The 12,696-nt window shown below is 38.8% G+C and overlaps 1 protein-coding gene across 7 annotated transcripts in view; it reads left to right on the top strand.

Annotated features, from left to right (window-relative positions):
* ssbp2a (single stranded DNA binding protein 2a) overlaps nucleotides 1-12,696 on the top strand; it is a 49,728-nt gene that overhangs the window by 30,736 nt on the left and 6,296 nt on the right. For 5 of the 7 annotated variants that reach the window (XM_067405562.1, XM_067405563.1, XM_067405565.1 and 2 more), the window contains one exon: nucleotides 7,701-7,778. In XM_067405562.1, the coding sequence (XP_067261663.1) occupies nucleotides 7,701-7,778 (78 nt within the window). Of the gene's footprint in view, nucleotides 1-7,167; nucleotides 7,248-7,300; nucleotides 7,355-7,700; nucleotides 7,779-12,696 lie in introns of those variants that run through there. The other 2 variants (XM_067405568.1, XM_067405567.1) reach the window with 2 other exon arrangements.

Below are 12,696 nucleotides of genomic sequence, written 5' to 3'. Positions count from 1 at the left end.
ACAAACAGCAGCAAATTAAACATGAGAGGAAGAGGGGAAGCACGACAGCATGAAATAGCTTATAATATTATGCAGCCTATTCAAGCATGTTAATGAAGATTTTCACCCCTGAATGGAGAGAGATATTTCACACAGTGTACCCACATTCAAGCTTGGATTATCGCTGCTACACTGAATAGTGCAGCCTACATTTGCTTTTTTGATCTTTGTTTTTCTTAAATGTTTATCTCTTGCCAAAAAAACTGAGGTGCTCCGGATTTTGATTTTCACTTTAAAATGTGCGGTTCAGTGACTTTCATAATACATTGTTCTAATGAGATCTGACAAGCATGGCTTAGTGGTCTGTTTTTTTTCTTCTATGTTTTGAAGATATTTAACACATTTTAGTTTGACAGAAATGAGGTTAGCGCTTCTTATGGATAATGATGATAATGATAACAGTAGTAATAATGTTATATTTTATATAATATTGTGACATTATTGCATGAAGTACTCAGTAAAACAATAATAAAAAAAATATTTATATTTACACAATATTTAACATTCCATAATATATCATCTTACATTATCAAGATGTACTATGTTGAATAATAATATACATTCCTAGTCTGATTTATGTTTTTGTTTATATTATGATGCTGATTAACAATTAACTGTCGCCTCCCTTTTTTGAGCATAGGTCTAAACTTAAATGGTTGTAATTCATGAATGCTTTGGAATACAGACCTAAAGTTGATCTCTTTTTGAAGAAAACACTCAGCAGATTATTGTATGCTAATGTACTGAACACATTTTTATTTATATATATATATATATATATATATATATATATATATATATATATATATATATATATATATATATATATAATATATATTTTTTTTATTAAATAATTTGGACTCTAAAATTGCTAACCAAATCTGAAGTTGATTGCACAAAAATTGAGCCCGCTAAAACCCAGTTTCACAGACCTGGCTTGGATTAAGCCAGGATTAGGCCTTAGTTCAATTAGGGCATTTAAGTAGCTTTTATAAACGTACCATAGAAGAAAAAAAACATTACTGGTGTGCATCTTGAGACAAAACAATGAAACAATTAAGATATGTCAGTGCAAGTTGCTTTCAGTTAAGACAGCTCAAACATGCATTTTATTCAAGGACTAGGCTTAAATTTACAATTACGCCAAGATTTACTCACCCTCAAGCCATCCTATGTGTATATGACTTTCTTCTTTCTGATGAACACAATCTGAGTTATGTTAATAAATATCCTGACGCATCCAAGCTTTATAATGGGAGTGAACGGGGGGCTCCAGGGGGTTAATAAAGGTCTTATGAAGCGAAGCGATGCATTTGTGTAAGAAAAATATCCATATTTAACAAGTTGTAAAATAAAATATCCGTTTTCAACTGACGCTACGTAAGTTGCATACGTTTTTCCGTAAGTTGAATATGGAAGGCGTAGGATGGAGCATAAGCATTTTGAACTGTGAGAGGCGTTACACTTTCTTCCCAAATTGAATAAGGAAGGCTTGAAAGTGAATAATTTCATTTTAAAGTGAACTAATCCTTTAAGCCTCATCTGTGAAACCAGGGGTAAATGTTTTTACCATAAATCAATATGCAATTTCAAAACACAGGATGAATTTTGAGCTTTGAGCTCGAATTAAGCTGTCAATTGATACCTAATTTATAACAAAAATATGTGATGGGAAAAAGGAAATAAAAAAGAAATCAAAGTGCTCCAGAACACTGAAAATTAACAGGCTATTTCCGCAAACAAACAAACAAACAAATAAATAAAACCTTTTACATGTTTACCATATGTCTTATTGCTATTACTTATTCCCCTGTGTTGTTTGGGCCAGTGTGAAAGGTAATTGGAATGATGGGGAAAATCCTTGAGTATTTAATCTCAATATGGTCTGATGCGCAAAATGAGCCAGGGTACTTTTACACACAACTGAATTCGTATGCACAAACAGATGCACACACATATTCTCAGAGGTTCCTGTAATGTCTGTCTGGCTGTGTTCCAGAGGCCTAGAGGTGGACTCAGGGAGGGGTGAGTTAGCAGCTGGGCAGGGTGTTTATTGCGGGTTAACTGAAAACACTGTTGTCCTGAAGTAACCCCCTTACACACACAGAAGCAGACAAACCGGTTGGTTAAAGTCTGCCATCTGTAAAGCAGAGAATGTTTCCAGCAGAGAGAGGAGATGTAGTGAGGATGACCTCATCACTGCATTAGATTAGACTGCAGACATTATGGGAAAGGTTGTCTGGTGGGTATAGGACTGCATCATTACCCAGGAGGCCTCTGGCTCCATCTTTAACACACAACGAGTGTTTTAAGTTACTGTTCTAATGTTGTGCCTTAAGGGGGCGTTTTAACAACTGCAAAACTCAGGGCAGTGGAATGTGAAAAACGCGTTTTTAAAATAGGTGTAAAACGGAAGTTGGGATGATCTTTTCCTCATATCCGAGAGAAACGGCTTCTTGAACAGGAAACAGGACTTGGTTTTGTTCTTTGGGAATTGATTGGATCGTTGTGGTTTGCTATTGTTGTGATCTCATGTGAGTACCGGATTGTCTTTCCCTCACGCCAGTAAAGACCTCATCAGAGAAGAGATATAATATATATAATAAATATATATGCAACGGCCAGAGGGAGGAGAATTTTGATTAAAGATTATGAGGGCACAATTGACTTCATGGTGACATTAATGACTGAACTTATTTTACCCTGAGCTCCACATTTTTAGAACAGCGTATTATGCGTTAGACGTAAGACACAAGATGATAGACACAAGGTTGCCAGTTACTTTGTTGTTGCTCCAGCTATTAAAATTGTTCCAAACAAAGCCACAGCCGAATCAACCATTGAGCCTCGAAGCAACAGGTGTAACATTCCTGAATAAATCAGTGTTGTTGAATGAATTGGTTGAGTGAAAGATTCAATGACTCACTCATAAAGACAGTTGGTGGCTGTGTACGAAATCACATACTCTCTTGAGTATGTACTTATTTTGAATAAGTAATTACTTAACAACTGCTAAAAAAGTATGCTCACTATGTAAAAGTACATTCTATTATGAATGTGTGTTGTATGAATGTAATCTGGATGTGCTACATAAGCCATGTTGTGATTATCATGTGACCTACCAGCTTCAGTTGCATCACTTCACTGCCATTTATAAATCCTCTCCTGTGGCCTCATGGGATAGTAAAGAGTCCATTGTATGCACACTTCAGAATCTTCAGGTACTTTTGGCCACTCTTTTTATGAGTTCTGTGAATTCAGACATACTTATTTTGTCACATACTGTTTTTCACCTACAAACCCGATTCCAAAATAGTTGGGACACTGTACAAATTGTGAATAAAAAAGGAATGCAATAATTTACAAATCTCATAAACTTATATTTTATTCACAATAGAATATAGATAACATATCAAATTGAAAGTGAAAGTGAGACATTTTGAAATGTCATGCCAAATATTGGCTCATTTTGGATTTCATGAGAGCTACACATACCAAAAAAGTTGGAACAAGTAGCAATAAGAGGCCGGAAAAGTTAAATGTACATAAGGAACAGCTGGAGGACCAATTTGCAATTTATTAGGTCAATTGGCAACATGATTGGGTATAAAAAGAGCCTCTCAGAGTGGCAGTGTCTCAGAAGTCAAGATGGGCAGAGGATCACCAATTCCCCCAAAGCTGCGGCAATAAATAGTGGAGCAATATCAGAAAGGAGTTTCTCAGAAAAAAATCGCAAAGAGTTTGAAGTTATCATCATCTACAGTGCATAATATCATCAAAAGATTCAGAGAATCTGGAACAATCTCTGTGTGTAAGGGTCATCCATACTGGATGCCCGTGATCTTCGGGCCCTTAGACGACACTACATCACATACAGGAATGCTACTGTAATGGAAATCACAACATGGGCTCAGGAATACTTCCAGAAAACATTGTCGGTGAACACAATCCACCGTGCCATTTGCCGTTGCCGGCTAAAACTCTATAGATCAAAAAAGAAGCCATATCTAAACATGACCCAAAAGCGCAGACGTTTTCTCTGGGCCAAGGCTCATTTAAAATGGACTGTGGCAAAGTGGAAAACTGTTCTGTGGTCAGACAAATCAAAATTGGAAAACAAATATTTTTGGAAAACTGAGACGCCATGTCATCCGGACTAAAGAGGACAAGGACAACCCAAGTTGTTATCAGCGCTCAGTTCAGAAGCCTGCATCTCTGATGGTATGGGGTTGCATGAGTGCGTGTGGCATGGGCAGCTTACACATCTGGAAAGGCACCATCAATGCTGAAAGGTATATCCAAGTTCTAGAACAACATATGCTCCCATCCAGACGTCGTCTCTTTCAGGGAAGACCTTGCATTTTCCAACATGACAATGGCAGACCACATACTGCATCAATTACAACATTATGGCTGCGTAGAAGAAGGATCCGGGTACTGAAATGGCCAGCCTGCAGTCCAGATCTTTCACCTATAGAAAACATTTGGCGCATCATAAAGAGGAAGATGCGACAAAGAAGACCTAAGACAGTTGAGCAACTAGAAGCCTGTATTAGACAAGAATAGGACAACATTCCTATTCCTAAACTTGAGCAACTTGTCTCCTCAGTCCCCAGACGTTTGTAGACTGTTATAAAAAGAAGAGGGGATGCCACACAGTGGTAAACATGGCCTTGTCCCAACTTTTTTGAGATGTGTTGATGCCATGAAATTTAAAATCAACTTATTTTTCCCTTAAAATGATACATTTTCTCAGTTTAAACATTTGATATGTCATCTATGTTGTATTCTGAATAAAATATTGAAATGCGAAACTTCCACATCATTGCATTCTGTTTTTAATCACAATTTATACAGTGTCCCAACTTTTTTGGAATCGGGTTGTAGTATGGAAGTATGCGATTTTGGATGTAGCTGCCTATTTAGTTACTGAATGAATCGGAGATTTTGATCAAATCGGTTGAATAAATGACTCAATGAGTAGCTTATAAAGACAGTCACTTGTCACCACCTACTGGCATAACAATGTAAACTGCAGAAGGAGTCGCTGAAAACCTCCACCACTAATCACTACAGAATGCACTACAATACATAAAATGGCCCAACCAGCGAAAGTCCCATATTCTATTTAGGACACTATAAATCCACATTCATTGGTTATTGTTTTGGAGCAAGGTTTTTCTCCATTTCCATTGGCTTTCAACAGGAAGTGTCTAATGGCATGAAGGCATAAATGGATGAAGGGAGTGAGAGAAAGATTAATAGAGGACTAGAGTCTTCCTTCCTGTCTGTATCATTGATATATTTCCTGTTGTTATATTGGACTCTCTGTATTCCCAGCTGGCTTTAAAGTCTACTCTTCCCATCCTATACACATGGCTCAGGTTCAGCTGTCACTATAGTGTATCTCTGTTGTCTCTCAATGGAGCTTATTTAACAAGTCACATGCCTAAAAGAACAGATGTGATAATGAGAGCAAAAGAGGTCATATAGTGAACTGGCATTGTTATTAGGTTAAATTTCATTTCCTTAATTCTAAATGTTACTTTATTTTGGATGAATTTCAGAGTGTAAATCTGATGTTTTTGTATTTCAATAGATTTCAATATCTCAATCTCAAGTTAACTTTGGATTGTTTGGTTAGTTACATGTACGACACCCTTTGTTTTGTTTCATTGTTGAATTCCAGTTCTGCTTTACCCCTTTCATCCTCCATGTAAGAGTTCTTACAACCTGGATCAAACTTTTTTGTTTCTCTAATTTGAGCTGAATAGATTTTTTTTTTCTCTGAGTGTGAGGACTAAGGATGTTGTCCTGATGCAGCTGATGAGAAAGTCTAGACAAGGGGACTTGCCATTCTACCCACGTTTCTCTAATGAGTAGAGAAATGAGTCTCTCTACCCAGCCAGCCACTGGAGGAATCTCTCTGATACACACACACACACACACACACACACACACACACACACACACAACACACACACACACACACACACACACACACACACACACACACACACACACACACACACACACACACACACACACACACACACACACACACACACTGCCTCCTTATTGCAGACAGAAGGAGCAAATCTAATAAATATGGAAATATATGAACTTAAGAGACAGAGAGCTACTGCAGGCTTAAACCTTAAGAATCTGGAACATTTCGGTCATATATATATATATATATATATATATATATAGATAGATAGATAGATAGATAGATGCACATTTCATCTCAAAATTAAAAACATAAGAAACAATATTAAGTAACGATATTAATTGTTTTACAAATAAGCACTTTTTACCCCCAAATTCTTATTACTATAATACGTCTGGATGCTGTAATTTTGTTTTTTGTTCTCAATGATTCTCATAAGACTTCTAGTACTGTAAAATGCATTTTTATTGTACAGTAATTATTTTTAACAAAAAAATAATTAGTTAAAAATATTTTGGTTTTGGGGATGAAATCTAATATGACCCAGACAAATTCTTGGTCATTTTCATCCTACTGTAAACACTGATGGTAGAGTACACAGTAGAGTAGAGGTGTGACTGGAGGGCATCCAGACTGCCATCTTTTATCACCAGGGTTCATGGCACCTGGTTTGGTATGGTGAGGTAACTGCCATCAGTGTATGTGGGGGCTAACAGGGGAAAGCAGTTGTTTCTGTTTCATTTCCAGTGAGTAGAAAGCCTAAACCACCAGTGTAACTGTAGTACACCAACACTAGTGCTGTTAATTATTCAGTGGACAAAATGTGTTTGCCAGGAGGTGCAACTTCTCAGTGTCTATGTCTTCCCACTGTTTCATATTTCCTCCCATTGTTCAACCCTCAGGTTTGTGTGCACGCACATGTCATTGCTGGAGCACGTGATGTCAGATGTGAGGTTTTAAAACTACAGGTTAAAAGCATAGCTCATCCAAAAATGTAGAAAAAAAAAGAAAAAAAAAATCTAGCATAATTTACTCACCCTCATGTCATTCCAAACCTGTATGACTTTTTTGCTTGTGGAACACAAAAGATGTTTTGAAGTATGTTGGTAACTAAACAGTTTAGGTTCCCTGACTTCTATTGTATTTTTTTGTACATAGAATGGAAGGCAAGGGGAACCGAAACTGTGTAGTTACCAAAATTCTTCAAAGTATCCTTTTTTTTGTGTGTGTGTGTTCCACAGAAGAAAAAGTCATACAGGTTTGGAATGACATGAGGTTGAGTGAATCATGACTGAATTTTCATTTTTGTGTGGACTGTCCCTTTAAGCGATTAAATCTACGTGCTGATGGCTGCGTGCCTCTGCTGTGAGCAAAGCTCAAATAAAAATCTTACTTAGAAATACTTTATGCTCTTTATGCTAAATGTGGTCACAGTGTGCCTGCTTATTGTGTAGTGACTTTTGTATGTGATTTTGCAGTGTACAGTAACTTGTCTGGTGATAAGAAAAGAGCAGTAATTATTATACAGCACTGATGCTGAAAATCATTTTTTGTTTATTTCACTACCTCTTCAAAATGTCCATTCATTTTCAGGTTATGTATACAGTATGTTGTTATCAAAGTGATATATTATATATGAAATCCTGCTCCTCTTCCTCCATTGTGTCCTTTATGTTTGGGTATTTCAACTGTGTGTGTGTGTTTCCTGTAGAGTGCAGCAGCAACACAGAGTCCAGTGATTGGAAGTCCTCCTGGAGACGGTATGCCTTTGCCCCCGGGATTTTTCCAGGTACACACACATAAATTAGAATTATTGCACTTCACACAGCTCACAAATCTGATTTGATAAACATTAGTGTTTTTTTTTTCCTTTAACTTCATTATATTGAAATAATTTATTGATAAAAGTCATTGAATGTCAGGTTTTTTTATTTTTTTTTTATTGTCTAAAACAGGATTATACCACAATAAACAAGCACCATGTTAAAAAAAAAATCTGATAATGTAGGTGTGGAAAACGTGTCCGGTTACATATGTAACCATAGTTCCCTGAGAACCAGGGAACGAGAATCTGCGTTGATTACGCAATGGGAACGTCACACGTGACCTGGTGTCTGAAAGCAAAACTATCCAACAACTAATCCCTATTGGCCAGCGACAACCTATGACGTAATATGGCGCGATCTGAAAGTATAAAGGAGCGCCTGGAGAAACAGTCATCATCTATCGTCTTGAGGGACTGTTCTGCAGGCAGGCAGCCCGAAGCATGGCAAGGAAACGCAGAGTCTCGTTCCCTGGTTCTCAGGGAACTATGGTTACATGCGTAACCTGAGACGTTCCCTGAGAACCAGGGAATGAGACTCTGCGTTGAATACGCAATGGGGAACGATATACCCACACCGCCATGCTTGAGGAGAGTGCATGCCAAATAATATGGCTGACAAACGTAAAGCAGTTTCGAAGGAAATGCTTAGCAACTCAACCTCGGGTCTCACCAGGCTGTCAGTGACAGAATTCCTTATGGCCAGCAGCCTAAGCTGAGCCTCAAGAAGGCCTTCCGCAGAAGGAAGAGAGCAGGTAAGAGTGACTGCAGAAAGGCAGGAGCAACTCAGACACACGCGTAGAGATGGGCATCCTGGAGAGCAGAACTCAGCTGAGTGCTATGAACCCTCGTATTGAGGGAAGTATAATACGCTCATCCAAGGATATACTCAGCGCTTAATTAACACACTGAGGAGGCTGTGCGCTAAACACCTGTTCCTACAGGAGAGCACATACCAGCCTAGGGCTGAATCTTAGGAGGAGGCCTGATTAAGGCCTACCACCATGATCAGCTTAGGGAGCTAAGCACTATTAGAAACATAACCCTAAAAGGGAAGTACAAAGCTCACCTAACAGGTAGACCAGCTCGTGGCAGTGTTTTAGGCACCAAGACCGATAAACAACCAACCATAGGAGGTTAGATTTATCACCTGGGCCTCTGGCCAACCAGAAGTGTATACAGATAATTCTCAGAGAGAAATACACAAACATACAGAATTATGTTCAAAAAGGCAGCCCATAGGGCCTGGCAACCTCTAAAACATATGGCGTAAGTCTAGTGGCCATGTAGAGACAGGTCCTAACACAATCCAATGAGCAGTGTACTCAGTAAAAAAAAACCTTTTTACTCTTTAAAGCAAGAGGAGTACAGCGTACGCCAACATGTATTAAGGAAGGCCTGGAGGGGCCTATAACCTCAACAGACACGTGGCATCAGCTCATGGCAGTGTTTAGGCACCAAGGACAATAAACAACCAAACAAAAGGAGGTTGAATTTATCACTTGGGCCTCTGGCCAACAAAAGTGTATACAGATGATTCTCGAAGAAAAATATACACAAACAAACACCAGTGTGTTCAAAAAAGGCAAACTTTAAGACACATGGCGTAAGTCTCGTGGCCGTTTCTAGGAGCACAAAAGATCCACCCTAGGCGCTAGGTGGCTCTTAGCTCAACTAGAGTAGAATCAGACTCAGGGAGGCAGATGTAGGTTAAACCAAACCTTAGTAAGGTTTCACTACCATAATCAACCTGAGGGGCCAGCCACTCGAAATACTCGGTAAAAGCACCTTGTTACTCTCATAGCGAGAGGAGTACATAAGTGAACTCCACATGTTACACCAGAGGCCGAGGTAGGCCTACCTTAGTAAACATGTGGCATCAGCAAGTGGCTACCATAACCATACCAACCATCAGGTCATGCATTCAAGGATTTAGCTTCTAAAAATAAATGCATATTATGCCACATTCTCCATGAGAGGCCTGCTTAAGGCCTACTCAACAGAGGTGGGGCGTGGCCGATGGTGGTAATGGATTCACAAGCATCCTGCCAGGATGTCAGCTAAAAAGGAGGCATTATGGGGCCTACAATCTCAGCAACAAGCGGCATTCAGCCCGTTTGTCCATATAAACACAAACTGTGCCAACATGTACCTACCGTTCCAATCACATGTGGCTTCATCTCGTGAATGTAAACTATGTGAGCAAACTATGATCAGCTTAACAGCACTTGTTAGAAATGCAATTGCTAACTAGAAGGAGGCTAATTAACCATAAGAGCCTACAATCAAAGTTATACGCAATATAGCTGTTAACAAGATCACAAAAAGGGAGCTAATAGAAACCAGCTTTTCTCAAAAAGTGGTTCTATACTACCCTGAGTATGCAATCCAACAGGTGATGCACTCAGTAACACCAATAAACCTACTAATGGGGAATATTAGGTCACCAATGTCTCCAATGGTGGCTACATGAAAAAGCCTGCTATTATGAGAACAGGTGCTAACCTGTTGTAAGTAAGCTTACATATAATGTAGGGCAAAAGTCTAGAACTTCAAAGCGAACACAATGCTTTGATATATATGTTATTTCCAAAGAGGAAAATAATTTTCTCCATACACATTCTCAAAACTGTACTGAGCCATAGAGGATGGATGCTAAACACTAGCAACATCAACTCAAACTTGATAGAAGAAAACAAGTGGCTCAGAGGAAAAAACACATTTTCCATAGCATAAAAGTTCTAGAAAGTGGGCCTAGCACACACAGCATGACTTATCTACACAAAGATAAAGGCCTGCCACCTGAGATAACAGCATCAGGAAGTCTAAAAACAGTACAACCTAGCTGTTAAACTCAACAATTGCACCTAAAAAACAAGGGGATAATGGGCATACGGCCTAACAACTCCCTCAGGAGGAGGCCAGAACTTGGAACTATACAACCTGACAAGGGATAGTATACATAGGGTTATATGTAAATAACACACCTAACCTAGCTCTAGCCTGGCCACTAAGCTACGGGCCTTGTTACAGGGCCACAAGCCTAGTGAAGCCTGGGCTTCACCTCCAAATCTCATGGATAAGAGAAAGAAAGCGAAGCTTACAAGCAAACAATGTCAGGCGGCCGATTAAGGCCGACCTAAACATACATAATAACTGAAACTACCCTAGAACACAGCAGAGGAGAAGCTACTCTAAACAACAGGTGGCTAAGAGGCGGCCATTTTGTGGCCTGCACAATATATACTAGCCAGCCTATCAACTTCAGTTTGCCCAAAAAAAACTAATTTTCTGACTACATGCTCAGAAAACTATACAGGAAAAAAGGTCTTATTTTAAACATAAAATATAGACCCTCCAGCAGCTCAAAGACCGAAGACTCCTAATGCTCCTTTTTACATAAAAGGATGGAATCTAAGGCTCTTTTAAGCCTAAAAGATCCTCTTACTATCAAACAGAAATAGCGGGCTGACAGAGATAAACACTATGGGCCCAGCCATCAGTCTGACCATAAGAAGCATATGAGCATGATATATGTTTTTATATACTAGTGGTGGGCCGTTAACGGCGTTAACGTGCTGCGTTAACGCGAGACTCTTATCGGGCGATAAAAAAAATATCGCCGTTAATCAATTCTCAAAGTTGGGTTGGGAGCTGGGTCTATTCTACGCAAGCTATGATGACTTTCACCTTGATAGTTTAGCGCGGATGTATACCTAGCCGAACTGACCCTTCTCAAAGACCCGCCCCCCTTAGTTACTGTTGCTTTGGTCAACTGGTGCTGTCAGGCCCGTCACGTCACACAGTGATGAATGCATCACGGAGCAAAGAGGACACTGACAAGACAAAGCAGGTAACTTATGATATTTAACAAAGTCCCAGTTTTAAAACTGTAGTTTTTTAAGAAATTCAAACAATAAAACCCGTTTTCTTTAATGTGTTGTGACCATGGTCATGACAGGTTGCTGTAGCGCCTCAGCTCAAGAGGCTCGTAAACTGATCATCTCTTACTACGAGTCCATTTATAGCATCAAATAAACATGAATGAACATGAGAATCAGTGTTGTTTCAAACGCGGAAAGATGTCAATATACAAAATATAATATACAAAAGTTTAACTCCACTGAGGTTAATCTTCTAACTCCTATCTGCTTTGTCGGACAAAATGGTGGATTACTTTTTAGTCATTTGCTGCGTTCCAATTCGCCTACTTATAGTACTACGCCCTAAAATATGTACTCTTTCTGTGAACAAAAAGTACTTACTTTTGAGTGTGTAGCAAAAGACTAGACAAGCTTTGGGACATACTATCACGTCATACAGTTGAGTTTTTGCTCTCTGTCGCATCCAGTCACCGTAAACTTCCCTGTCAATCATCTTACATCCTCCACATTTCATTTAGCTATTTTCCTACCGTATCGGAGAGAAATGCAGCACGTTGATCTGCAGTCGCGAGTCTTTCATGTGGAGAACTCTCCTCATATTAATGCATAAAGATGCATTTAAAACTTAATGGCCAATCAGATCTTTATAAAAGTCCACATTGGTATTTGCAGATGAAAAACGGATCCACACTTCGAAAATCTACCGGAAATAGTAGACCATCCGGGGACTTTTGGCATACTCTTTTCAACATACTATGCTTTGGCACACACTTATTTTAATCTCACATACTATTTAGGATGGATAGTATGGACATTGGGACGCAGGGACAATTTGGGTATCTCACATATTCTGAATGTCTTCGGCAGAATTCAAATGAGCCATTTTAATCTAGATTAATCTAGATTAATTCCAAAATTAATCTAGATTAAAAAAATTAATCTATGCCCACCTCTAATATATACACACACATATATATATATATATATATATATATATATAT

The sequence above is a fragment of the Chanodichthys erythropterus genome, chromosome 13 (assembly GCF_024489055.1).
Source record: "Chanodichthys erythropterus isolate Z2021 chromosome 13, ASM2448905v1, whole genome shotgun sequence".
Lineage (NCBI taxonomy): Eukaryota > Metazoa > Chordata > Actinopteri > Cypriniformes > Xenocyprididae > Chanodichthys > Chanodichthys erythropterus.
This window is presented reverse-complemented; position numbering and strand designations above follow the sequence as displayed.